The 25,867-nt window shown below is 39.2% G+C and overlaps 2 protein-coding genes across 6 annotated transcripts; both read left to right on the top strand.

Moving 5' to 3' along the window:
• Positions 1-1,158: 1,158 nt before the first annotated feature.
• On the top strand, positions 1,159-5,006 carry LOC129768751 (ribosome biogenesis protein BMS1 homolog). The gene is made up of 3 exons (XM_055770608.1): positions 1,159-1,352; positions 1,410-4,597; positions 4,662-5,006. Exons 1-3 carry the CDS (start codon positions 1,295-1,297, stop codon positions 4,884-4,886), a joined length of 3,471 nt encoding a protein of 1,156 aa, XP_055626583.1. The 5' UTR covers positions 1,159-1,294; the 3' UTR covers positions 4,887-5,006.
• Positions 5,007-5,150: 144 nt separating this feature from the next.
• On the top strand, positions 5,151-23,492 carry LOC129768752 (lebercilin). Of its 5 annotated transcripts, XM_055770614.1 has the most exons (7): positions 5,151-5,471; positions 5,544-5,592; positions 21,412-21,616; positions 21,678-21,934; positions 21,990-22,209; positions 22,383-22,505; positions 22,564-23,492. In XM_055770614.1, exons 3-7 carry the CDS (start codon positions 21,419-21,421, stop codon positions 23,446-23,448), a joined length of 1,683 nt encoding a protein of 560 aa, XP_055626589.1. In that variant the 5' UTR covers positions 5,151-5,471; positions 5,544-5,592; positions 21,412-21,418; the 3' UTR covers positions 23,449-23,492. The 5 variants fall into 5 exon arrangements, with proteins under 5 accessions (XP_055626589.1, XP_055626585.1, XP_055626584.1 ...); XM_055770610.1 differs by lacking the exon at positions 5,544-5,592 and having other exon boundaries at positions 22,570-23,492; XM_055770609.1 differs by lacking the exon at positions 5,544-5,592.
• The last annotated feature ends 2,375 nt before the right edge of the window (positions 23,493-25,867 follow it).

Below are 25,867 nucleotides of genomic sequence, written 5' to 3'. Positions count from 1 at the left end.
TGAAGAAAAATGAAATGTTATTCGTTATGATAGACGCGTAGATATATTTCCTATCAATTGATGCAAAAACCTTTGCGATCTATTGAGAAATGCTCGAGTTAAAAGCGTTCCAAATCTTGCATTTTTTCCTACTTGTTCAGTGCCTAGATTTCCATTTCATCCCCTATATCTTCCGGTTAGACGTAGTCCTACGTCAAAAACCGGCTTCGTGTCTTCTAACCTAATAGAGATTACACTAACGAGTTTGGGACCCAAATGGCCCTAATTTGAAGTTGCCACCAGACGTCGACACCATGCCACTGTCATCGCGAATCCGGCGCAAGCAGTTTAGAACAAATGTTAGCGTTTAGTACAACGATGCTAATGAGGCAACCAGCCGGGTGCTATGATTGATGCTAGGATCGTTAGCAAAATCTCAAGCAGAACTGTCAGTGGGATACCCAATTCATAAGAAAACAAAGGGAAAATGTCAGTGGGATACCCGATATGTTGGCTCCTGTCAGTTTAATGGGGGTTCTCTAAAGACGTCACCCGGCTGGAGGCAACGCATTAGTATGTTCGACTGAATGGAAACACGCATATTTAAAATGAAGTGTCAAAGCCCAATTGTCGCAATGCGACGCATAGCGCGGCATTCTGGTCCCACCTTATGTCTGTCCATGATAAAAGACGAGTTGGCATGAAATTCGTCATTTGCATCATACAACCATCAAATCCGGTAGATGGCGACACGGTAACTTCTATGTCCCGGATAGCCACAGACTGGTTTTGATGTGTTGGCTCACCAGGTATTACATTTCTATCCACTTTGCTCGAATCAACTGTGTCTTATGTGTCATCCAGGGGTTAGACATCAATTGAATATAGGCTACCCAAAATCAAAATCAATATGGCGTCATTTGTTTATCAACATATCATTTACGAGGATTGAAATCGAAAAATGCGCTGCTTTATTCTAACTGCATGAGCGATTTTCATATTTCAGTTTCACATGAAGGTGTTCACATTTAACATGGAGTTTAAAGTTAGCCACTATTCGACTATATAACCGGACCGAGTTGTAAACAACAGTAATTGATAGAACCAAAATGTCAGTGAACCGCAGCAATATTGGGTACACTGGCAATATGAGCGATTTGACGTTTTAGTCGTACCCCTGGTGTCATCGTGGAGAATGAGCGCATTTGTAAACATCGTGGTGATGTTTATGCACTACCCATGTGCGGTTTGATCCTTTTTATTTCGTTCAAAAATTTAAAACAAGAGTTTATTACCGATTTAAGACACACTCACTATGGCGGATGATGCTGGATTCACGGAAAAGCAGAAGACCCATAAAAAGCGACAAGCCGGTATGTAGTTAAAGTTATTTTTTCGCTCAGCTGTTTTCATTTTCCCATTCTTTTCAGGAGTAAAAGCCGACAAGAAAAAGGCTAAAAGCAAACCTACGGATAAAGGGAAAAATGTAAAAGCATTTGCCATTACAAAGGCCCGTAGTGCAGAGAAGCGTTTTCGACGAAAAGAAGACATTCTCACCAAAAAGCATCATCTGCCAGTGGTCGATAAAACACCTGAAGAGCCTCCGCCAGTGTTGATTGCGGTGGTTGGGCCACCAAAAGTCGGAAAATCAACGTTGATAAATAATCTAATCAAAATTTTCACCAAAACTAATGTTACAAGCGTCAATGGCCCAATTACGATAATCACTTCAAAAAAGCGAAGAATCACTCTAATCGAATGCAATAATGACATCAACAGTATGATTGATATTGCAAAATGTGCCGATCTTGTTTTGCTGATGGTCGACGCGAGTTTTGGGTTCGAAATGGAAATCTTCGAATTTTTGAATATTTGCCAGGTACATGGTATGCCGAAGATAATGGGTATACTAACCCATCTGGATACAATCAAAAGTGCCAAGGCAGTCAAAATGCAGAAAAAAATTCTCAAACATCGCTTCTGGACAGAGGTATATGATGGTGCTAAATTGTTCTATCTTTCCGGTTTGATACACGGTGAGTATCTCAGGAATGAAATACAAAATTTGGGACGGTTTATTTCAGTGATGAAATTTCGGCCACTAAGCTGGCGAGGCGCACACAGTTATATTCTCGCCGATCGAATGGAGGACATTACAAACTCGGAACAAATTCGGTTGGATTCAAAGTGTGACCGGGATGTGGTCCTCTACGGATATGTGCGCGGGGTGCCATTGAAAAAGGAGAATGTGGTTCACATCGCAGGACTCGGAGATATGCGCTTTGATGAACTGAGCGCCCTTCCGGATCCGTGTCCTCTTCCATCTACAGAGAAAAAGCGAAATTTGTTGGAAAAGGAACGCTTGCTGTACGCTCCGATGTCCGGGGTGGGAGGAATTGTGTACGATAAGGATGCTGTTTACATCGAATTACAAGGATCACACAGTCATCGGAACAATGTGCAGAACAGTGAGCAACAGGAACTGGTGAAAAGCGTCATCGAGAAAAAAGAAACTCTGGACAAACAGATCGAAAATCAGGAATTCAAACTTTTTAGTGACGGCAATGTGATAAAGTCTAATGAGTTCCAGCTGGACGCGGAAGTTGAAGATGAGGATGAAGGTAACGAAAGCGATCAAGATTCTGGCGTTGAAGACTCAGATGATGAAAGCAGTAGCCTACAAACAGCCAAATTTGGCTGGAATCCCGATCAGGATGAAGAGGAGGAACCATCCGATGATGACGAAGCGGATGAAGAGGATATGAACGATATATCATGCGATGTAGGACCGAAGAATACCAGTGGCTTTCTTTCTTCGGGTGATGATGAAAACGAACCGGAATTGGGCAGCTCGATGACTTGGAAGGAAGGTTTGGTCTCGAAAGCCCGGCGAGACTATCTCGAGCGACAATCGAGTAGCAAAAATTTGATGAAACTTGTGTATGGCGTTTTCAGTAACTTTGGGAAGAAGATCGCAAAAGAAGCCAGCGAAGATGCTGAAGACGATCAAGAAAATGAAGATTTGCTAGGTGGTCTTTTCAAGGGTGTATCCCAAAAACAGGCAGAGATACAAAAAAAGAAGGCGATTGAGAATGTTGATGAAGGATGTTTCTTTGAAGAGTACGGAGACGGAATCCGAGATTGGACCCAGGAAGAGAACAAACAATTGATAAGAAATTGTTTTGTTACCGGTAAATGGAAGGCTTCAGAAGATGCTGAAGAACTACTGAAACTAGATGATATGAGCGATGGGGACAGCGAAATGTATGGTGATTTTGAAGATCTACAGACAGGAGAGAAACATAGTGGGAATAAGGATCGGGAAAATGACGAGAGTAAACTGGGCGAAGATGATTCAGAATCAAACACTCAGGACAAATCCTTGAAACGCAAAGTATCTAGAATCGAGGAAAAGAATATGTCAAGAAATGAGCTGATGGCTAAGAAAATGAAACTAAAGGCTAAATTCGACGCTGAATACGACAACTCAGAGAAAGACGATCAGCACATCGAAGGGGATCATCAATACTATGAAAAACTGAAAGCAAACGCACTGCAACAATCAGAATTGAATAAAACAGAATTTTCCAGTCTTGATCATGAGAGCCGATTAAATATTGAAGGTTATCGAGCTGGTCTCTATGTCCGTATGAATTTTAAAAACGTTCCTGCTGAATTCGTTGAACATTTCGATCCAGCTTACCCAGTGCTGATAGGAGGACTTAATATGGCCGAAGAAAATGTTGGCTACGTTAGTTGTAAAGTAAAAAAACATCGATGGTACAAGAAAATCCTAAAGGCTGGAGACCCATTGATCATATCCCTAGGATGGAGACGTTTTCAAACCATACCTATGTTCGCTAAAATAGAGGATGATCTCAAGCATCGGTATCTTAAATATACGCCCAATCATGTGACATGCGGTATGACCTTTTGGGGACCAATTACTCCTCAGAACACAGGTCTTCTGGCAATACAGTCAATTGCATACGATCAACAAGAGACTAAAAAGCTTGGATTCCGCGTAGCCGCAACGGGTGCCGTTACTGAGAGTGATAAATCGGCACAAATAATGAAGAAGTTGAAGCTCATTGGATCTCCGTACAAAATTTACAACAAAACCGCTTTCATCCAAGGAATGTTCAATTCAACTCTGGAAGTCGCTAAATTCGAAGGAGCAAAAATTAAGACAGTTTCTGGAATCCGAGGGCAAATAAAAAAGGGAGTCCCACCGGAGGGTAGCTTCCGTGCGACTTTCGAAGATCGAATCGTTCTCAGCGATATTGTATTTTGTCGCACTTGGTTCAAAGTGAATGTTCCGAACTTTTACGTCCCGGTAACGAATCTCTTGCTCGCACCCGAGAAGAGAGCCAAGTGGGTGGGAATGAAAACACTCAGCCAGCTGAAACGAGAGAAGAACATAAAATTCGAAGCTAAGGAGGATAGTTCGTACAAACCGATCGAGAGAGAAGATTTGCAGTTCCGGCCTCTGATGATACCGAAAAACCTGCAGAAGGCCTTGCCCTACAAGGACAAACCAAAGCTTGGTCCAATAAACTCCAAGAAACCCTTTGAAAGCGGCCGGATCGCTGTAGTTCACTCGCCCCATGAGCAAAAGGTAAGACTTCATTCTATTTATCATATTCACGACAAAGATAACATTACAATTACGAATGATGCAGGTTGCCAAAATGATGAAAATGATCAGGACCAACTTCGAGGTCAAGGAAGAGAAACGGAAACAACAGGCCAAACAAAAGTCAGAGAAGTACAAGAAGCAGAAGGTTAACGAAGACTTCCGCAAATTGCAGAGACAAAAGGAGCTCAAGAAAAAGGTTTTCAAAGCTATCAGCAAGATGGAAGCGAAACATCAAAGTAAAGCTGCTAAAGGTGGATCTACCAAATAACTGATTTATACGTTTTGTATTTAAATGAAATCAGTTAATTGTATTGTTATATGGTACACAAACGTATTGTTATTTGCTACATCAAATAAAACACTCGAGAAACTCGACTATAACCAGAGAACCGTCTGATTTTTTTTCAATAAGATCTTGACAGTATAAAAACGGGAATCGCAAGCGCATAACCTTAAAACACACGTGGGAGCCATTGCGATTTTGAGTACGCAAAGTCACAAACTTCCTTCGCAGACAACATTCAACATTCAACACTCGACAGTAAGCAAAACAAAAGTTCATCGAGAGTATTGCTTGCATGAACCCGTTGCCTACGGTTACCGTGCAAAACAAATCCAGAACAGCTGGTATGGTGATTTGGTTTGTTCTCACAAACGGTGTACTTTCCTTCGATGGTAAAAATCGGTAAATATTAATTTACAGGTGCAACTGAAAACATTTTATTGTAATACCGTTGGTATAGTGCAGTTTAGTGTTGAAATAGATATTATATCACCTAAAAATAACACGAGTTGGGATTATTCGCTGAACAAGAACGATTAGAGGGATGACATCCAGTAGCATGCGATCATCGTGAGTATAATAACAGGTCTACCGAAAGAGGAAAGATTTAACTAAGCAATATAAATAATCTATCTCTTACAGTGTCTATTCTATTTATAATAACCTGCATTTAATCGGTTATTGAAAGCTGGTAATTATGATTTTCATGTATTGTAAGAAACTCGCACTCCGCCTGTCGAGCTTTTTAGATATAGAAAGTGAATTTTATTTATGTAGTGTGTTATTCCGTTACCCTGGCACCGTAACATTGTACTCTAGAGTTCTCTAAACACAAATTTAAACAAACAAAACAAACGGTTTTTCTAACTTACATTTGGACAGTTAAAACCAATAAATTACTAAAAATATAATTCACGCTATCTAGTTCATTTCGCTTCATTGTCATGGTTGGTCAGTGTTGACCGCCGGAAGTAATGTTTAATTTCGGATTTATTTAGCTTTTTTGCTAACATTTTGAATCTTGTCTTGCTTTTAGAGAAAGAAAAGATAAACAAACAGAAATTTACCCGCTTGGTGGAATTTGTAGAACGAAATCCTGACGTATCCAGAGAACGTAAATTTGTTTATTTGGATTCGATAAAAGCGTTATGGGATATAATTGAGGAACTAGAAATGTAGCTCCCATAGACCGATTGAAACATGGCGAAAGGTCTAATTTCGATTGCCCTAAATGAATAGATTTTTTTTTGTTTCTATTTTAAGGATTAGACTAACAGAGAGTTGCAACCCCATAAAATGGCAATGGAGGCCACTGGCCCAAAACGATAATAATGATTGATTATGTATAGAATTGATTTGTTGATATTTTGAATATAAAATAATAACTTAATGTTTTTCCAACATTGAATGTATATATGTTATGTGATTCTTACATTTTAGTCCGTTTTAGTGTTTGTAATTCAAATCCAAAACCAAATGTATAAATTATAACGTGTCGATTTTTATCCGTGCCTAACTGTTCCTCCTGTTCTAATGTGTCTAAAAATTACCCTTGTGGCAAGTTTACAGCCAGGTTGCCCCCACCCCGTATTGCTGGCCACTTGAAGAATTCTGCGGCTCAGCTGCGGCACTTGTTGAGACATCGAGCACCACAATTTTCGTCACCGGTCTCTGGAGTATACCTGATTTTGTCTTGATATCAGCCCTGTGCACCCGTCCATCCTTTCCAGTATACATTCTTGCCACACGTCCCCGTATCCAGCTGTTTCGAATCGCTTCGTCGACGACTACTACAAGGTCACCAACTTTGATAGGCGTGACCTCTTCGAACCACTTGTTCCGATCGGCTATAGTTGGAAGGTATTCATTTATTCAGCGCTTCCAAAACTGATCCAAGACATATTGCACATAGTTCCAGTTATTTCTTAATGTCGATCTCTCCTCTGTAGGCAGCTTTGTAGTTTGAATGACGCCAGTGGAACTCAGTAGTAGGAAATGGTTGGGTGTTAGTGATTCCTGGTTTTCATCGGCTAAAGGAATATATGTCAGCGGTCGCGAATTGACAATTGACTCGGTCTCTGTCTATACTGTTAGGAACGATTCATCATCTGGTCTTCTGGGAGCAGCCAAAGCTGATAGCGAAGTTTTCACGGATCTCACCATCCGTTCCCAAGTATCTCCCATATGGGGAGCTGCCGGTGGATTGAAATGCCATTGAGTTCCAGAATTCGTGAATGTCCCAGCTAATTCTCTGTTGATATTGCGTAGTTTTTCAAGTAATTCACCTCTTGCTCTTTGAAAATTGGTGCCTTGGTAACCTTAAATCTCCTGAGGTGATCCTCGTCTGGCTATGAATCGCCTGATAGCGAGTTTACAAGATTCTGTGGAGAGAGCATGCGCTACTTCAAGATTGTACTGCCCTTATTGTCATGCACGTGAAGAGAGCAACGTATCGCTTAACGGTGGATCGACCAACCCGTATAAGAAACGGTCCACAATAGTCCAAACCGACGAACGTGAAAGGGCGTTTATACGGTGAAAGACGAATTAGAGGGAGAGGGGCCATACGAGGGATAGCCGGCTGGGTTTTGTTCGCTGGGTTCGCTGGGCACACATAGAGCGTTAATTAGACGACGACATTAAACTACTCCGCAATCATCGATAAATGGAGGAAGTTTGTAGAGAGGACTCTTCTTGCCCAGACGTATGTGCTTTTGTGGATCGTTCACACATTTCTTCAATATTTCAATCTCAACAGCATAGGATTCTTGTTGAACAAGTTTCCAAACTGTGGTTTCCGCTTCTCGTAGATTCTCTCGTGTGAGTCCATTTGGTTTATTCTCTGACGACGTCACTTTACGACTTATTTCTACAAATCGATGAACATACGCTACTGATCTCTCAAGCCGCTCGTACTTCGAAAAACGTTCAAAGGATGTCATACAATTCCCCGTACATTCCCTGTGATGGTGGATTAATTTTATTTCTTCGGTAGTCTGCATTTGTAGTGGTTGTTGTCGAGGCCAGTTTTCTTCCGCTTCATAAAGAAACTCCATCGCGAGCTTGGGCTGTAGAAGCTATTTTTATTCCATTTAGTTGCTTCATCCGCAACATTCTTCCGCGTTGGAACCCATTTCCATTCTGTCACGCTTGACTCACTCAAAATCTCGCTGATTCTGAAGGCTACATATTGCTTGTAGCGGCGGTGATCGGAGTGGATCCAGGACAACACTGTGCTGGAATCTGTCCAAAATATTCTACGTGTTATGTTAATCGTGTGTTCCTTGGCAATAGATCTTGCTAAGCGTACTCCAATGACAGCAGCTTGCAGTTCTAGTCTTGGTATGGAAGTGGAGCCACTTTACTTCTTGACGACACTAATGCGCATCTTACTACACCTCTTTGTACTATTTGGAAATACGCTACACATGCGTATGCCGACTCGCTTGCGTCGACGAAAGTATGCAAATCTAGTGTGTTATAGCTATGCTGATCGTAGTGAGGGAAATAACAGCGTGGAATTTTGATTTCTTCAAGATTCGATAACACTTTTGTCCAATATTTCCGAAGATAATTTTTCATCCCATCCTATACCAGACCTCCATATGTCTTGGATTATCACCTTCCCATGCACAGTGATCATTGTTATCAGACCAAGGGAGTCAAAAAGACTCATAACTAATCGTAGTGTTTCACGTTTGGTTGGAATGACATTCCCTTCAATAATCTCAACCAAGTCTTCGCGAACTAGCAGAGAAAAGCGGAATATATCCTATTCCAGGCCTAAAACACGCTCACTCTCATTACTAGTGATAGATTTACAGGATTCCGTTACTATTCCACCAACTTTTTCTGTCACTTCTGTTGAGTTCGAAAGCCATTTCCGCATTTCAAACCCTGCCTTAGCATGAACTAGTTTCACTTGCTTCGCAACCTCTACTGCTTCGCTAATGCTATCAAAGCTAACCAGGTAGTCGTCCACATAATGATTCCTCTGGATAGCATAAGACGCTCGTGGATACTGTTTCTCGTATTCTAGTGCGTTGAGGTTCTTCACATACTGTGAACTACATGGCGAGCAGGTCGATCCAAACGTAGCTACGTTCATAATATAAATGTCGATAGGAAGTGACTGATCGCTTCTCCATAAAAACCGCTGCGACTGACTATCGTTTTCTAAAATGCGTATCTGGTGAAACATTTCTTTAATATAGCTGTTTACGGCGATCTGTCATTGAGGATACCGGAATATCACACCAATAAGGGACGAAAGCAAGTCAGGTCCCTTGAGCATCATACTATTAAAGGAAACGTTGTCTACCTTCGCTGCTGCATCCCACACGATACGAACTTTGTCTGGTTTCTTAGGGTTCATAACGACGCCCAAGAGAAGGTACCACACGCGACGTAAGTCGGCTGTGCGTAGCTCTTCTTCAGTTGCTTTATGCGCATATCCTTTGATCTCATATTCTGTTATTTGTTTTCTCACATTTTCATACAGTTCAGGATTGGCACTCAGTCGTCGCTCCAAACAGTGGAGTCTACGTTCAGCTATTTGCCAGATTTCTGGAAATTCGATGGAATCGTAGCTTTTTATCCGTGCCTAACTGTTCTGTGTTACAAATGAAAATGAGTGTGTGTCTGACAGTTGTACTTCCTGTTCTAATGTGTCTAAAAATTACCCTTGTGGCAAGCTTACAGCCGGGTTGCCATCTCGATGGTGGTTGTCGGTAACAACGATAGTTACATCGAATAAAGCCATTGATCTTTTGTTTTTACGTAACATATATTTTCAACGATATTGTTTTGAAGACATACTTTGAATGAAAGAATATTTAAGTTTCAAATAAGAAAAAAAAAGAATCTATCATTGCAAAGCTTTTAATAATTTTTAAATTATTCTCTACTAGTTCTTCTCTAGTTCTTTTTCCACAATTTTGATATCCGTCTAAAGAAAATCTGAATCATTTTCTGCTTTTGGCAAATTCCTTGAAACTCATCAGATCATCATTTTTTTATCCCATCCGTTTATTAGGCTCATTTAGCAATTCAGCTGTCACAGAGCCGAATTTATTCGTATACATTTTTATGTTAAGATAACTATTGTTGTATATTATTTAGGCTTAAGATTCCTATCCATCGATAAACATTTGTTTTTTTTTTATGTATAACACAGTAGCTGTTTAGGCCTAAAAATATTCCAATTCTATCGATACACAACATATGCCGAGTATTCCATTTCTATCGATACACAACACATGCCTTTTTCGGCGTTAGAATATTCCTATTGTTCGAATGTTCACAGTTGGACTGTTCACAACGGAACTGCTGATATGAGGCTTCCATTGCTGTGTTAGAATTAGCACCAATTACCGATGCAGCAGATCGTAATGTGAGCGGTAAGGGACTGCGATTACCGACACAACTCATCAGATGTCCCATATGAAAATTATGCTTCTGACCGACGCTACTGACCAGTTTCTGTTTAAATAATTATATCAAACCTCATGTCCCGTATATCAAATTACACAAGAATGAGAAGGATAAGAGGATTAAACTTCAGAATCTCATATGGAAGTAGCTCAGATTATACTGATCATGAGATGGATAAATTCGGGTTTATTCTGAGATATAGAAGATATTATTATTCATCAAAACGGTTCTTTAAAAATGATTCTAACGTTGACCTATACTAAACTCTTCTCACTCTTAAATTTTTTTAAGAAATTCCTAATTTTCCTTCATAATTCTCCGTATCCAGTATTCTGTCTACGTTGAAAAAGGTTAAAAAATCATCTTTTTACATTGTTTCATCCATAACATATGGAGAATGGCGTAATATAAGTGTTCATTCAAAGTTTATATTAAAGTGGAGCTTTGCAATTCAATTCGTTTACATAAATACATTTGCAATTCTGTGAATTAGGAAAGCAATATGGCTTAATTTTAAATTCAGAATACCGATGTGAATACTCTATTGAATGAAAACGACGAAATAATATGCTACAAAATAGAATAGTACATCAGCTCAATTGAAGTTGTCTGACGCATCGTTGGTCCCATTTCATGAACAGTTATAAATCTAGCCGTCCTTATTGGAACAGCAAATGCGTATTTTTCACCAACGAGACAACAATTGAGTGAAATTGATATTGATTTCCTTCATGTCATTTTTCTGCTTTAAGACAACAACATATTACCTTCTTCACTTTACATTTAACTTTGAGGAGATCAAACATGTCAGTTATGTTAATAAAACACATTGAATCAGAAAACACTATACACACTTTCGTTCAATTTTTTTTTTCATTTTTTCTGTTTATTGATCACATCCGATTGATTTTAAAGATCGTTAAAACATTTAAAAACGCTTACAATACATTATATATGTTTCATCTAACACCCAAAATATTCACTAGAAATAATTTATATGGCATGACAACGTTTGCCGGGTCAGCTAGTTTTATCATATAAAATACATATTCGATACGTAAACCTAAATTTTCATTTATCATATTTATTTTAAAAGCATGTTTATTCCACCTGAAAATCCATAGTTATTTTCGTCTCCCAATGGGAGCACACGAAGCTTAATGCCGTCAACGCGAATATACTCTTCAAAATCAGAATCCGAATTGGATTACGATTCCAATAATACAAAAGCAAAAGCAGCAGATTTTCCATTTCCATAGAGTTTATTCTTAGATTTTCCAAAACAATACTCGGAACTTGACATTCAGTATAGTTGGATTGGTGAACCCGAGTGTGAACTCAACAGCTTTCGGGTTGAATCTAGTGCGAAACTAGGTTGAATCTGAGTGAATAAAAAAACGTTTTGACAGCAGTTAGGTTGGAACTGGGGTTTAAACTAAGGTTCAGGTTCAGGTTTTAAATTAAAGAGACTTTAAACTCTGAGAGTTCATTCGTCTCTTATAATTGAAACTGAACAAAAACGAATTCGCTATAAGATGAGTTTTTGTTCAGTTCTGAAAAATAGAATTTTGATATAAGCGCTACACCACTCGATTGTGGATAGACAGGATAGCACCGAGGGTTATTGAGAAGTGCACACTGATAGAAATTATAACCACTTCATCAACTCCCCTGAACTCCGTCGCATCGTTAAGTGGAACATGAGGAAGACGCAAAAAACAGGAAGTGGGTTATATCTATGGTATAACCGCAAGGGTGACGTAGGACTAGCGTTGATTTAGAGATCATTTGTTTGAAGTTGAATCTAAATCCATCCTGAATGAATGGATAAATAAATATTTGGGTGACTTCAAAAACGAGAGCGTTACGTTGGAGGCTCAAGGTTTTTCATGTTATGCATCCAATATTGGATACGAAAATTTTCTACTGATGGGGAAGAATAATTTTCAGAAGCTTTCCTGTTAATTGCGATTGATTGAAAAATCACAAAACCAAATGTATTTGATTGCAGTGTTATATGGATAGAAAACATTAGAATAAACTATTTCGCTTCAATGTATTTTTCAATTCCCAGGGGAACTGGCAGAGTATTTTTCAGCAACAATTAATTCTTTTCAGATTTTCCTCGATACTCGAAGCCCACCAGTGGTTAATACTAACTCGATAACCACCTGTTAGTAGCATTTGATTGAAAAATATTTGGTCGCAGTGTTACACGGATAGAAAACATTAAAATAAACTCTTTCACATGAATGTATTTTTCAATTCCCAGGGGAACTGGCAGATTATTTTTCAGCAATGATTAGTTCTTTCCAGCCCTTCAGTGGTTATTGCTAACTCGATAACCACCTGTTAATAGCACTTGATTGAAAAATATTTGGTCGCGGTGTTATATGGTTAGAAAACATTAAAATAAACTCTTTCGCATGAATGTATTTTTCAATTCCCAGGGAACTGGCAGATTATTTTTCAGCAACGATTAGATCTTTCCGGAATTTTCTCGATGCTGAATGGCATCCAAACGAAAATATTCCTTTCAGTTTGGTCTGTAAAAAACTTTTCTGAACTCTTATCCATCAAATTTAGAGCCCTGAAAAGGGCAGTTGATTTTATGCTAAGCTAATAGCACGCTCTCCTCGGATACAATGGGCCAGCTGGATGTCCTTGGGCATGATGTGACGTGTTTTGCATGGACAGCACACAAATTATTATTTTCGAATAGGCCTCCTGCAGCATCATAACCGCGGAACTTTGGAAGCGCAAATCGGTTTTGAAGTCCTGAGCAATTCCACGAATCAAATGCTGCAAAGGTAGATGGCGGATCAGCAATTCGGTCGACTTCTGATAGCGACGAATTTCACGCAAAGTTCCCGGTCGATAGCGATGTGGTCACACTCCCCGCGGCTGGTGCACTTATCCGAGCTGCTTTCGTGGTGCCTTACCACCGAAAGACTAACGAGCTGTCTGCTTGGTCCCAAACAAACGAGTCCTCACGGTGCGAGAGTAGAGTAAGAAATGAACGAAAGCAAAGGAAGCGTAATTTTATAAACCATAATATGATGCTTATAATATGATGCTTCCTTTGCTTTCGTTCATTTCTTACTCTACTCTCGCACCGTGAGGACTCGTTTGTTTGGGACCAAGCAGACAGCTCGTTAGTCTTTCGGTGGTAAGGCACCACGAAAGCAGCTCGGATAAGTGCACCAGCCGCGAGGAGTGTGACCACATCGCTATCGACCGGGAACTTTGCGTGAAATTCGTCGCTATCAGAAGTCGACCGAATTGCTGATCTGCCATCTACCTTTGCAGCATTGGATTCGTGGAATTGCTCAGGACTTCAAAACCGATTTGCGCTTTCAAAGTTCCGCGGTTATGACGCTGCAGGAGGCCTATTCGAAGATACCAATCTGTGTGCTATCCATGCAAAACGCGTCACATCATGCCCAAGGACATCCAGCTGGCCCATCGTATCCGTGGAGAGCGTGCTATATTAGCTTAGCATATAATCAACGGCCCTTTTCAGGGCTCCAAATTTGATGGATAAGAGTTCAGAAAAGTTTTTTGCAGGCCGAACTGAAATGAGCATTTAGCGAAAATCGTGGTGTCAATGATAATTCGATACCGATAGGGGCCATGGATATGGATTTGATAATGAAGAATATGAAATATATGACATTATGTAGTGAATATTTCCCCATATCGAAGAAATCACTTTGATGAAACTGCATTATAAAATTATTTGTGTACGAATGCCGCAATCGATAGGCGACTCTAATTTGCGCTGGGTTATTTCCTCGGAGGACTCGATTCCTCCTTTGAGCAATAATAATCTCTTTCTGGCAAAACGAAGTGGTATGAATCACATTATTCGAAAGATAAAATGAAGATGTTTTCTGCCAATTTTCTTCAACCTCCAAACATCTCTTTCTCCCGTTTGTCGTTTTTGCGTTCGCTAATCCTTTCTCACAACACACATTTCTCACTTGAGAAATTGTTGAGTAAACATCGTTTGCCAGTGCGCGTAGAGCGGGAATTCCTCAAGATTCATTGCACCTCTAATAAATTGCCGAAAGACGTGGTCTTACATTGATCACACTTGATTGAAAAATCCAAAACGAAATGTATTTGGTCGCAGCATTATATGAGTAAGAAGCAAATGATTACTCGAATATTACATGATTTTGGCGATGTGAAAATTTTTCCGATTTTCATGTTATGCATCCAACATTGGATACGAAAATTATCTACTGATGGGGAAAAATAATAGAAGCTTTCCTGTCAATTGCGATTGATTGAAAAATCACAAAACCAAATGTATTTGGTTGCAGTGTTGTATGGATAGAAAACATTAAAATAAACTCTTTCGCATGAATGTATTTTTCAATTCCTAGGGGAACTGGTAGATTATTTTTCAGCAACGATGATAGCAACGAGGATTCCGCGCGTGTATGTGTGTGTGTCGGCTGCTCCGATGTTTCAAGCGGAACCGTGGCATCACTCTCCTCCTGATGGATTCCCTTCTGGCCTAAGGTGTACAAACAGGCTCTTGGTAACACCGTTCATCAGCGCTTTCATAATAAACGAAGTGACCTTCATCACAACAGCGACAACATGCTCCAGTCGCTGTTCAATTATAACTGAGTGGGTTTACGAGCGGCGCTCGCTTATATACCGATTGGTGATTTTAATAGCCTATTTTGAAAGCAATTTTAAGGCTATTGAAACAAGTTTTTGGATGAAAATGTAACAAGTATATGACGCGTAGACATTTTATCTTTCGAATGAAGTGTTCATCATACCATTTCGTTCATTTGTTTAAGAGCTATTAACGCTCAAAATCTCGGTCTCCGGCGTAACGCTTTCGTTTTCGAAACTTTGATTTTACACCCCGGTATAGAAATGAAAGACGTAGTCCTACGTCAAAACTGCGGAAAGCGAAAGATAGAATGTTAACCCTTTCGCGTACAACGTCGAACGACACTCGTGGCGATTTGACCGTGCCAGAACGTACAACATCGAACCTCACTCGTGGTGTGTCGATGTGAAATTATTGCATAACTCCGCATGGTGTTGATGGGAAAGCGAGGCAAGGTTCAAAACTTGTCTCATTCATCGGCAAAACTTAAGGCGGAATTCCATCTATTCAACTTGCTACATGTTACAAGTCAATGGTTCTTTCTTATTGGAGTGTATTTTCTTACTACATAGTTGGTCTTGTCGAGCAATTTTGGCCTTAGGCGGAGGTTACAATGGATGCGGAAATGTGGTCATACGAATTATATGCAATAGTTAAAGTGAACAACCACATTGAATTGTATTGGTGTGGTTACACTGCTTCCCCCTTGCTTCGTTTTAATTCGCCAGCTTCTATCGAACTAAATTGTTTGTTTCGTCAGTTATCGTACAATCAAATTTTCTTGCGTACTTCGAGTCTTAGAGTAAGGTGACATTGGCTCGGAGTACGCACGAAAATTTGATTGTACGAAAAGAAACAAACACTTTTATTCGATAGAAGCTAGCGAATTTGAACGAAGCAAGGGGGAAGCAATGTAACCACATCAATACAACTCAATGTGGTTGTTTACTTTCACTATTGCATACAATTCGTACGACCACTGTTCTGCATCCAGTGCACAATGGTCCAGGAGACGCATTTAAGTGGAAATTAGCATTTAGAGCTTGATAGTTATTCTCTAGACAAAAATTGTCTTAGACAAAGTTGTTACTCATGATAGAGCGCTCGTTTTTATGTAGTCAAAAATAGGGTGGCCAAAATTGTCGATGAAATAAAAAATCTAACTTTCTTATCTTTATAGAGAGAGGTAAACATAGTTCGACAATATTGTAGTCCCAATTATTTGAGACATCTTTGTAGAACAAAGTTTTTCTCTATCCTATCTCTTGAAATAACCGATATAGCGCCTTTTTTCTATGTTACGTTATGGTCACCATGAAAAAAACTGTTTTTTTGCTCCAACTTTTATATTTCAAATTTTACATGCAAACTGTCTTCGAAAAACTTTTTAAAGCTTACTAAAAAAAAAAATCTTCGATGCAGAACTTGTCAATATCTGAACTTTACTCAAAGTTATTGATATTTCTTCCCAAAAAACATGCTCTTTTCATTTGCTTGTCATTCTTTCTGGGACAACCATAAAAAATGTTTGTCGACGGAATTTGAAAGAACAGATTTCACTCTATATAATATGTGATTTTAAAAACTATGTTATTTTTTGTGTTTGAGTAAATTAAAATTGAAATCATGAGTTTTCGGATGAAAACCCATCCATAATTTTGAGCAGGATTAAGATATTGACATGTTCTGCATCGCGAAATGTTGGTATTGATAAGCTCTAAAAGTCGTACGAAGACCTTTTTGATGTAGAATTTTAAATATAAAAGTTGTAAAAAAACCCGTTTTTTCATAGTTACCCTAATGCAACTCATATTTCACTCTACATGATGTGTGATTTTCAAAACTATGTTATTTTTGTGTTTGAGTGAATTAAAATTGAAATCATGAGTTTTTGAGTAAAAAACCATCAATAACAAGTTCTGCATCGTAAAATGTTGGTATCGATAAGCTCTAAAAGTCGTACGAAAACAGTTTTGATGTAGAAATTGAAATATAAAATTTTAATCAGAAAAAAAACACGTGTTTTCATGATCACCCTAATGCAACTTAGAAAAAAGCGTTAAATCGATTATTTAAAAGATAGAAAAAAGCTTTGTTCTACAAAGTTGTTTAAAATAACTAGGGCTCCAACATTGTTGAACTATGTTTATCTCTATCTATAAAGATAAGAAAGTTGTATTTTTTATTTCATCGACAATTTTAATCACCCTATTTTTGACAACATAGAAGCGAGCGCTCTATCATGAGTAACAACTTTGTCTAAGACAGTTTTTGTCTAGAAAATAACTGTCGAGCTCTAAATGCTAATTTCCACTTAAATGCATCTCCTGGACCATTCTGCAGTGTCACCGCCGCCTTATCCAATGGCCTGTGAATCGGTGCGGCGACATGTACGACAATATTGGAGCAACTATGTCATTAATTGTCGATTACCATAATTCCAAACAATAATGGAACAACACAATACACAACACGCTACGATCCACAGTTCTTAACAAATGGACCGCGGTTAGTGGGCATCTGTTATGGTGGGTTTACATTAGAGAGATCTATAGCTATAGATGGATTTATTCACGTGAAAATAGGTGTAAACGGGTGAGAATAAATATGATACACTTATTCGAGGTATATAAAGGGTGTGTCACATCAAATTGCATCACGGAAAAAATGCTGTAGAAATTTAATTTTTAGGAATTATATCTTCAGCTTTCGCTTATAATCAGATAAGAGTGTATAGATCACGTTGGCCATGCTTCACTGTCAATTTTTCGTAAATTTGGAAAAATGTCGTCGAACGAAAAAGAGCGTCGTAAATTAATCCTGTGCACTCATTTCGAGAATCCGGAGTTGTCACATCGGGACATCGGTAAGATGCTGGGAATCGTCCAATCCACGGTCAGCAGAGTACTAAAACGATACTTCGAGAACCTAACCATCGACCGGAAGGTGAAGAACGGCAAAAATGGATGCTTCTTCTTCTTCAATGGCACTAACGTTCCTAGAGGAACTTCGCCGTCTCAACGTAGTATTACTTGCGTCATTTTTTATTAGTACTTAGTTGAGATTTCTATGCCAAATAACACGCCTTGAATGCATTCTGAGTGGCAACCTCTAGAATACGCGTGATCACAGTGCAAGTCGGAGGAAATTTCTTTGACGAAAAATTCCCCCGACCAGAACGGGAATCGAACCCGAACACCCGGCATGTTAGTTATGACGCTAACCACTCGGCCACGGGAGCATGGATGCTCCGTCAGTGAAAAAGATCACAAGCGCGTAGTTAAGCAGTTTAGACGTGATCCGAGAAGTTCGGTCCGGGATGTCGCCAATAAGCTGAATTTGTCAAGTTCATTCGTCCAGCGGACCAAGCAGTGGGAGGGCCTGCGTACATACAAGGTTCAGAAGGCTCCTAACCGCGACGAGAGGCAAAACATGGTGGGGAAGACGCGAGCCCGGAAGCTGTACACCGAAATGCTGACGAAGCCGCATTGCCTGGTAATGGACGACGAAACCTACGTCAAAGCGGACTTTCGTCAGCTGCCGGGCCTGTTGTTCTTCTCCGCAGAGGACAAATTCAGCGTTCCGGAGGAGATTCGCAAGCAGAAACTATCCAAGTTTGCCAAAAAGCACATGGTGTGGCAAGCGATCTGCTCTTGCGGAAAGCGGAGCGCCCCCTTCGTGATGACCGGCACGGTAAACGGGCAGGTTTACCTTAAGGAGTGCCTACAGAAGCGCTTACTACCACTATTGAAGCAGCACGAGGGCCCGACCATCTTCTGGCCGGATCTAGCTTCGTGCCACTATTCAAAGGACGTGTTGGAGTGGTACGAAGCCAACGGGGTCACCTTCGTGCCAAAGGAAATGAACCCGCCCAACGCGCCGGAGCTTCGCCCAATAGAGAAATATTGGGCGATTATGAAGCAGGCCCTCCGGAAGAACCCAAAAGTTGTCAAATCGGAGGCGGACTTCAAGAGAAAATGGATTTCTGTTCAAAAAAAACTACAACCTGACGTTGTACAGAACCTTATGGACGGGGTAAAGAAGAAGGTACGAGCATACGGGCTTGGGCTCGAAGTATGAATAAAATGAAAATGCCAAAAGTTGTTTAATAGTTTTTATTTTACTGTCTAAAATTTTCAAAAGGATCGGTCTACTGGGCGAATTTCTACAGCGTTCCGTGATGCAATTTGATGTGACACACCCTTTAACTTGAATAAATTCAGCATATGTAAACGCTTGTGAATTTCTCACTGGTGAGAAATCACTAAAGTTGGATGCAGTTCTACTTCAGGTGAATAAATTCACCGAAGATATGAATATATTCATTATAGAAGTTCACGCTAGTGTAAACAGTTGATGCGATTTCTATAAATCTCATCATATTTCTTCACATGAATATATCCCTAGTTTAAACCCACCCTTAATAAAAGAGGAGATAATAAAATGGTTTTCAAAACAAATGTTTTGTCTTTTGTCCGAAGAGTGTTCGTCTTACCCGACTATCAAATACTAATCAGTATTTTATTTTCATGAATATTTTTGGAGTAAAAATGAGAAAAGTTCACCGCTGATTCGATAAACTGAAAGAGAAATATTGATAAAACATTCACGTAACAAAAAATATCCCAAACAATTACTTCGATAACGATGAGAACTTTATTTTCTGCAGACGAAAATATACATCGAGCTACTCTTTGTAGATTTTTTTTTGTTTTTATTTACAATTTTAACAGAAAACCAGTTAGGTGTACACAGTAAGTGCTAAAGGTATTGAGATGCTGTATTGCAAATTTGTGCATCAATAAAATTTAAAATAAAACTGTAATTTATCAATTATACAGGGGTATCCGTCTTTCCCGACTTTCCCCTACATAGAATTGTATTTGTGTGGTAACTTTGCTTCACCTCGCTTCGTTCTAAATCGTCTGCTTTGAGCGAACAAAATAATTTCTTTCTTTGTGTCAGTTATCGTTCAGTCAAATTTTCGTGTGCAATGCGATGCAATGTCACCGTGGCCTAAAGCATGTACCCGAACATGTGATAATATTTTTAAAATTTGTTATATGGAGGGTAGCTCAGATATAATAAGTAACGCGATCATTTCTAAATGGGTGGCGTCATTGTCATTTTGATAATACATTGCATAACAATTCGTATGTATTTAAAATGAAATAAAAATAATTAGCTGCTTTCTAATTTGTAGTTGGCATGAATGGTTTTTGTGTTTATGTTAACATATTAAGGTCCGCTCTCGAGCTCTCGCGTTCCGTCTGTTACGGATGGATCATGAAATAACCCGTGTTTTCTTCACTTGATGGTTAAATCCTTGGTCTGCTAAGAATCTAACAAGGCCTACCGATGGCTCGACTTCATCTCATCCACACCGAATGAAACGATCTGATCTCATCTCATTTCGTCTCATTCGTGGAGTCCGAACAAATGAGGCGTACAAGTTTGCCCTAAAACGTGCGGTTCCAGGCGTATGTCTTACAAATTTCTTTTCGGTCCTTAATATGTTAATAGCAAGATTCAAATCGCAAAATTGAAAATTTCGATTTATTGATTGCATTATGTTAAGTATTTCGTAAGCTACATACCACATTCATCAAATTCGTAAAATCACGCGTGGAGCAGGAATAGCTTATCGGAATTGTTTTGAATGCTCAACGAAAACCCCTTCAAGCTCGAAACAAGAAGCTCGTTTTTTTCGAAATCAAAAAAATGTCACATGGTCCGGTCTGACTTAACACAGACCATATCATAGTCACACCACGTCCGGTCAATTAGCGAGGAGACTTTGGTGGTTTATTGTTTCAATATGATATCTTTCTCTCATTCCCACAAATTTGATTCTGACTCATCACGTCTGACTTCCTACTTTCACTTGATGTCCTTTAAGCCTAAGGTAACCTTGACAATGAACAAAATTCCAACTACTGACCTTGCAGTTGGACATGTATTGGTAAAACTTGCAGGCTTTAGAGAGAACAAAAATAGAGAAATCGGTAAATTTCATTCATTGTACATTCACTCAAACATTATCTTTTACGACAGACATTGTATAAGTTCATCATTGTATGAAACACCCTCATATTAAAAATCATAGCAACGATAGTGCTTAGTTACACTCCCCTAAGATATACTACGTTGCGTTCTCAGGTGAAGGTAGCTGTTAAAGGGATCGACGACACATTGAACATGGCAACTACGAATTGTTAGAACAATCAATACTGAATATATTCAGTCTAATGTTAGGTTTTCTATACGTTAGAAGTAGCTATTCCGAACACCTTACTTTTTAATTATTTTTTTGATATTTGACTTAAATTTAATCAAAATAGAACACCTTATCTCGTTGATTGCAAAATGAGGTACAATAATAGTATAACTAATAACGTTCTCTGTTTTTTTCCCCAATAAATGCATGTTTTCAAATTTCAGAATTTCTATGCGAAGCATGGAGAGTTTGTACTCAAGTAAAAGTTCAAATTTCTCGGCGCTCCATCGGCGAAAAGCTGTGGCTGCTCGCCAACCGGCTATTGTTATAGCTGCTAACAGCGATGTCAGACACCGGGTAATGTCGGCACGTATGTTGCGTTTCAAGCAATTGCAGAACCAGTTGGAAGTCGCGCATCACCAAATTGCTGTGAGTACAAACATTAGCAAGGTATCAACATAAAAGCATTTTGATGTAATTTGATCTACAGGAGCTGACCAAAGATAATCGTCTCCTGAGAGCATTACAAAAACGCCAAGACTCGGCCCTATCCAAGTACGAGAATTCAAATGCAGAACTACCGAAACTATTACATTCCCATGCAGAGGAAATACGAACATACCAAACGAAGTGTCGAAATCTACAAAATCAACACAAGGAAGTTCTTAACAAGTTGAAGCAGAAGGATGCACATATACTAACAATTACCGATCAGAACAAACATTTAATCCAACTAAACAAAGACAAGTAAGTTGCAATTGCATCATAAAAAGCATAGGTGATTGTTTCAATCTTTCATCAGGCATCTTGAGGAACGCGAAAGACTCGCTGAACGTGTGCGGGACTTAGAAACGCGACTGATTGAGAAAGATAATGATGCCAAATTGCTTGCAAGAAGATTGCAACTAGAATCGAAAAACTTTAGAGGACAGCTGCAGCAAGAAATTCTCAAGCAGCGAGAAATAAGCCAAAAACTGGAGCGGGCACATCACGAGATTCAACGACTGAATTCTGTTATTGAGGTGCGTGTTTAGAATTAAGTTTACACGAAGTTATAAACTTAACACCATCTATTGGTGGATGAAGATATCACTTTATATAATTAAGCTATTCGAGTACGCCATCGATTTACGTTAACATGTCTTCATTGGTAGCATAAGTTAAGCCAATTATATTACGTTCATTTTTCTTGTAGATCTACGAAAAACGCACACCATCTACATTGCTCAAAAATAGCTACCTATTGAAACAATCAAAGCCAACATCTGGGCAGCTATCTCGATTGCCGAATGGATCTCCGACGAAACCATCTTTTCCCGTATGTTGCAAACTTTGTAAGTTTTTTTTTGCAGCTGCTCATTTAAAAATTCTTTCAGTTGCAGAATTTAGCTGAACCTGCTCCAGTGACGAATATGGAAATTGCACCGAAAAAAGCTTCTGACGAAGGGGATGGTGACCATAAGTTTTTTACTCATAGTCCGAAAATGCTAAAGCCCATTGATGTCAATGACGATATAACACCAGTTGCTACGCCAGTTAAATCTAGCAGGCCAAAAAAGAAGCATCTCAACACAAAAACGCGGGAGGAACCGGAGAAACAGGTCGAAGAAAATTGTGAAAAAGCATCGGATCATCACTATGATGAATCGTTCTGCGAAAAGTTCAATAAATATGCTCTACAACAGGAGGCTGAATTCGATGAGACTATTGAGGACGAAATATCAAGGCTGAAACAAGACATCTCGCTTGGGAGCTCTACCAATAATCTTTCCCGGAGAATGAAACAACACTTTATCACCGCTGAGGTTTCATATGAAGATGACTATGAACCAGAATCCTCTCCCGAGAAGAACCGTGGGAAAAATGACGTTATTTTCGACCATAAAACACATATTAACGAGCTGGAAAAACAAATTCGTAATATGGGGGGCCCATTACTGAATGGCATATCGGGAAAAGATAATAAATATGATGAGAAAAAAAATTCGACATCGGGAGATACGGATTTGGAGTCTAGCACAAACACCAGCGATTCATCGAAAGAATTTGAAACAATGAAACGGGAAATTCGTGAAAGTATTATGAAGAAAGAATCCTTGCTCGATTCATTTTGCGACGAAATTAACGGTAAAGAAACGAGCAGTAAAACCACCAACGGTCGAATAAAAGATTTTCAAAAACGACCTCAGATCGATCCGAAAAAGAAGAAAAATTTATTGGAGGCCTTGAAGGCGATCGATGGAAATAGTTTTGACAAATGATTCATTGTAATATATAATGTTTCCGGCGTTATGTATAATTTTAACCGACTATACGATCTGTGAATTGAATTGTATTTGTATTTCTTGAAATAAATTTATATTTTCTATAACAATATTGTTGTTTTTGAAAGAAAATGGATTTAAGTCAATGACAATTCAATCATAAAAGATCTTAATTACCAATCCGAAGCTCGAGACAGAAATACCAAACATATTAATTTTAGGTAGAATGTCTTCTCTGAATGGGTGATATAGGATCATTTTGATAAAAAAATATTAAGGTGAAGGTGGAAGCTAGCCACAAATGGCCAGGGGTTAGACATCAATTGAATATAGGCTACCCAAAATCAAAATCAATATGGCGTCATTTGTTTATCAACATATCATTTACGAGGATTGAAATCGAAAAATGCGCTGCTTTATTCTAACTGCATGAGCGATTTTCATATTTCGGTTTCACATGGAGGTGTTCACATTTAACATGGAGTTTAAAGTTAGCCACTATTCAACTATATAACCGGACCGAGTTGTAAACAACAGTAATTGATTGAACCAAAATGTCAGTAAACCGCAGCAATATTGGGTACACTGGCAATATGAGGGATTTGACGTTTTAGTCGTACCCCTGCAAATGGCTGCCACAATGGCGCTCATTTCTTTCATTCCCCTCCCTCACCCCTCGCCCGAAAATCAATAATTTTGCGAAACAGTGTGAAGAAAATGATGGTTTTCGCACACTTCCCATCAAGTAATATCAACCTAACTTTAATGGATTACTCACAAGATATTAAATTTTCATCTGCTGTCGCACTGTATAGTGAAAAACGTCGGAAAACTCGAGCAAGTGGTCTGAAAGTTAAATTTTCATTTTTCAATCTTCGCAATGGTTTTGTTTGTATTGGTGAAAGCATCGTTATTTTTTCGACACTGATGCCAGACAACATCATCAAAACAGCTATAAAAACCACTCAATAAAATGTTATTCCTGAGTCAAAGCGTTTCATGTAATGAAAATCAATAGAATAAAATTGTGTTGATATCAATACAATTATTATTTTTACGTTTAATGGGTCTATAATGTAAGTTTTAGCAACTTTTATATTGGGAAGAAAATTGTATTGCAGAGCTCGGAACACTGCCACGGCTGCCTATGTTTCCAAAAACAGTAAACGGAAAAGTATTACATTCAATCAAAATGCCTCGACCAACGAAGAGAATGGCTAAGGCTCTCCAACGTGAATATGTGAAAATAATACGATCAACGAAGGAAAATATCAAGGAATTATCAACATCGAGTTACTATGCGGAAGAACTTGTTAACACCGAAAGAGCCCCAATTCGCATGTGTTATAAATTTGCTCATGTTACGCTCGCGTATAATCAGAATTTTACTTCATATGCAAATGCACCTTCTATATATATTTATATTTGCAATTGTTCATCGGAACATATCGTTCATACATTTTACTTTAGTATTGAATTGTTATTGACGTAGGACTACGTCTAACTGGAAGAAATAGGGGGTGAAATGAAAATGTAGGCACTGAAAAAGTAGGAAAAAATGCAAGATTTGGAACGCTTATAAATCGAGCATTTCTCAATAGATCGCAAAGGTTTTTGCATCAATTGATAGGGAATATATCTACGCATCTATCATAACGAATAACATTTCATTTTTCTTGAGATAAACAATTGAATAATTGTGAAATATCAAGCATTGTCCAAATGCACTATGTGCCCATTTTTTATTGGTCCATTTTGTACTCCTCAAATCGTACCGACCAAAACGGGCAACCAGAGCAGCAGCGAAATAGAATGAAGCACGATTGGAAAGGAAAAAAAATAAAATGAACGAAACATTGGTCGCAGTCTCACACATGCGTAATTCTCTAGCCAGCCAGTCAACTTAAAAATCCCCGCTCCGCTACCGTAACGATCATTCTCATCCAAACCATACACCACATCGTTTCGCATCACAACACATCAACAGACCAACACAAGCAGCCATGTCTGGACATGACAAAGGAGGAAAAGTGAAGGGAAAGGCAAAATCCCGCTCGAACCGTGTTGGTCTGCAATTCACCGTAGGTGTATCCGCCAATTGCTCCGCAATGGTAGCTAGGCCGAGCGCGTTAGTACCAGTGCACCAGTCCACCTAGCCAGCGTTATATAGTTTCGGCCGCCGAAGTGATCGAGTTGGCTGGCAAAGCTGCTCGCGACGATAAGAAAACCCGCATTCAGAACAGACCACAATCGGTTCGGTGGACACCAAGACAACAACAGGCGGTTGCAGCGAGTGGCGAGTGGCAAATGGGTTGACCGCTTGTTGTAGTGGGTCAGACGCGAGGCTTCCGCTACGATACGCTCAAAGATGCACTGACGAAGCTCATGACGCTCATCGACTTCGATGAGAAACCGG

Source organism: Toxorhynchites rutilus, chromosome 2, assembly GCF_029784135.1.
Source record: "Toxorhynchites rutilus septentrionalis strain SRP chromosome 2, ASM2978413v1, whole genome shotgun sequence".
Lineage (NCBI taxonomy): Eukaryota > Metazoa > Arthropoda > Insecta > Diptera > Culicidae > Toxorhynchites > Toxorhynchites rutilus.
The sequence above is the reverse complement of the archived record's forward strand: the minus strand, read 5'-3'. Positions and strand labels throughout refer to the sequence as shown.

Bases quoted from the DNA above. Each gene is read 5' to 3' on its own strand.
- LOC129768751 (XM_055770608.1), top strand. From the start codon at position 1,295: ATGGCGGATGATGCTGGATTCACGGAAAAGCAGAAGACCCATAAAAAG. The intron at 1,353-1,409 runs GTATGTAGTTAA...CATTCTTTTCAG, and splicing joins CCATAAAAAGCGACAAGCCG to GAGTAAAAGCCGACAAGAAA. The intron at 4,598-4,661 runs GTAAGACTTCAT...CGAATGATGCAG, and splicing joins ACTCGCCCCATGAGCAAAAG to GTTGCCAAAATGATGAAAAT.
- LOC129768752 (XM_055770609.1), top strand. From the start codon at position 5,446: ATGACATCCAGTAGCATGCGATCATC. The intron at 21,617-21,677 runs GTGAGTACAAAC...TTTGATCTACAG, and splicing joins TCGCGCATCACCAAATTGCT to GAGCTGACCAAAGATAATCG. The intron at 22,210-22,382 runs GTGCGTGTTTAG...TTTTTCTTGTAG, and splicing joins GACTGAATTCTGTTATTGAG to ATCTACGAAAAACGCACACC.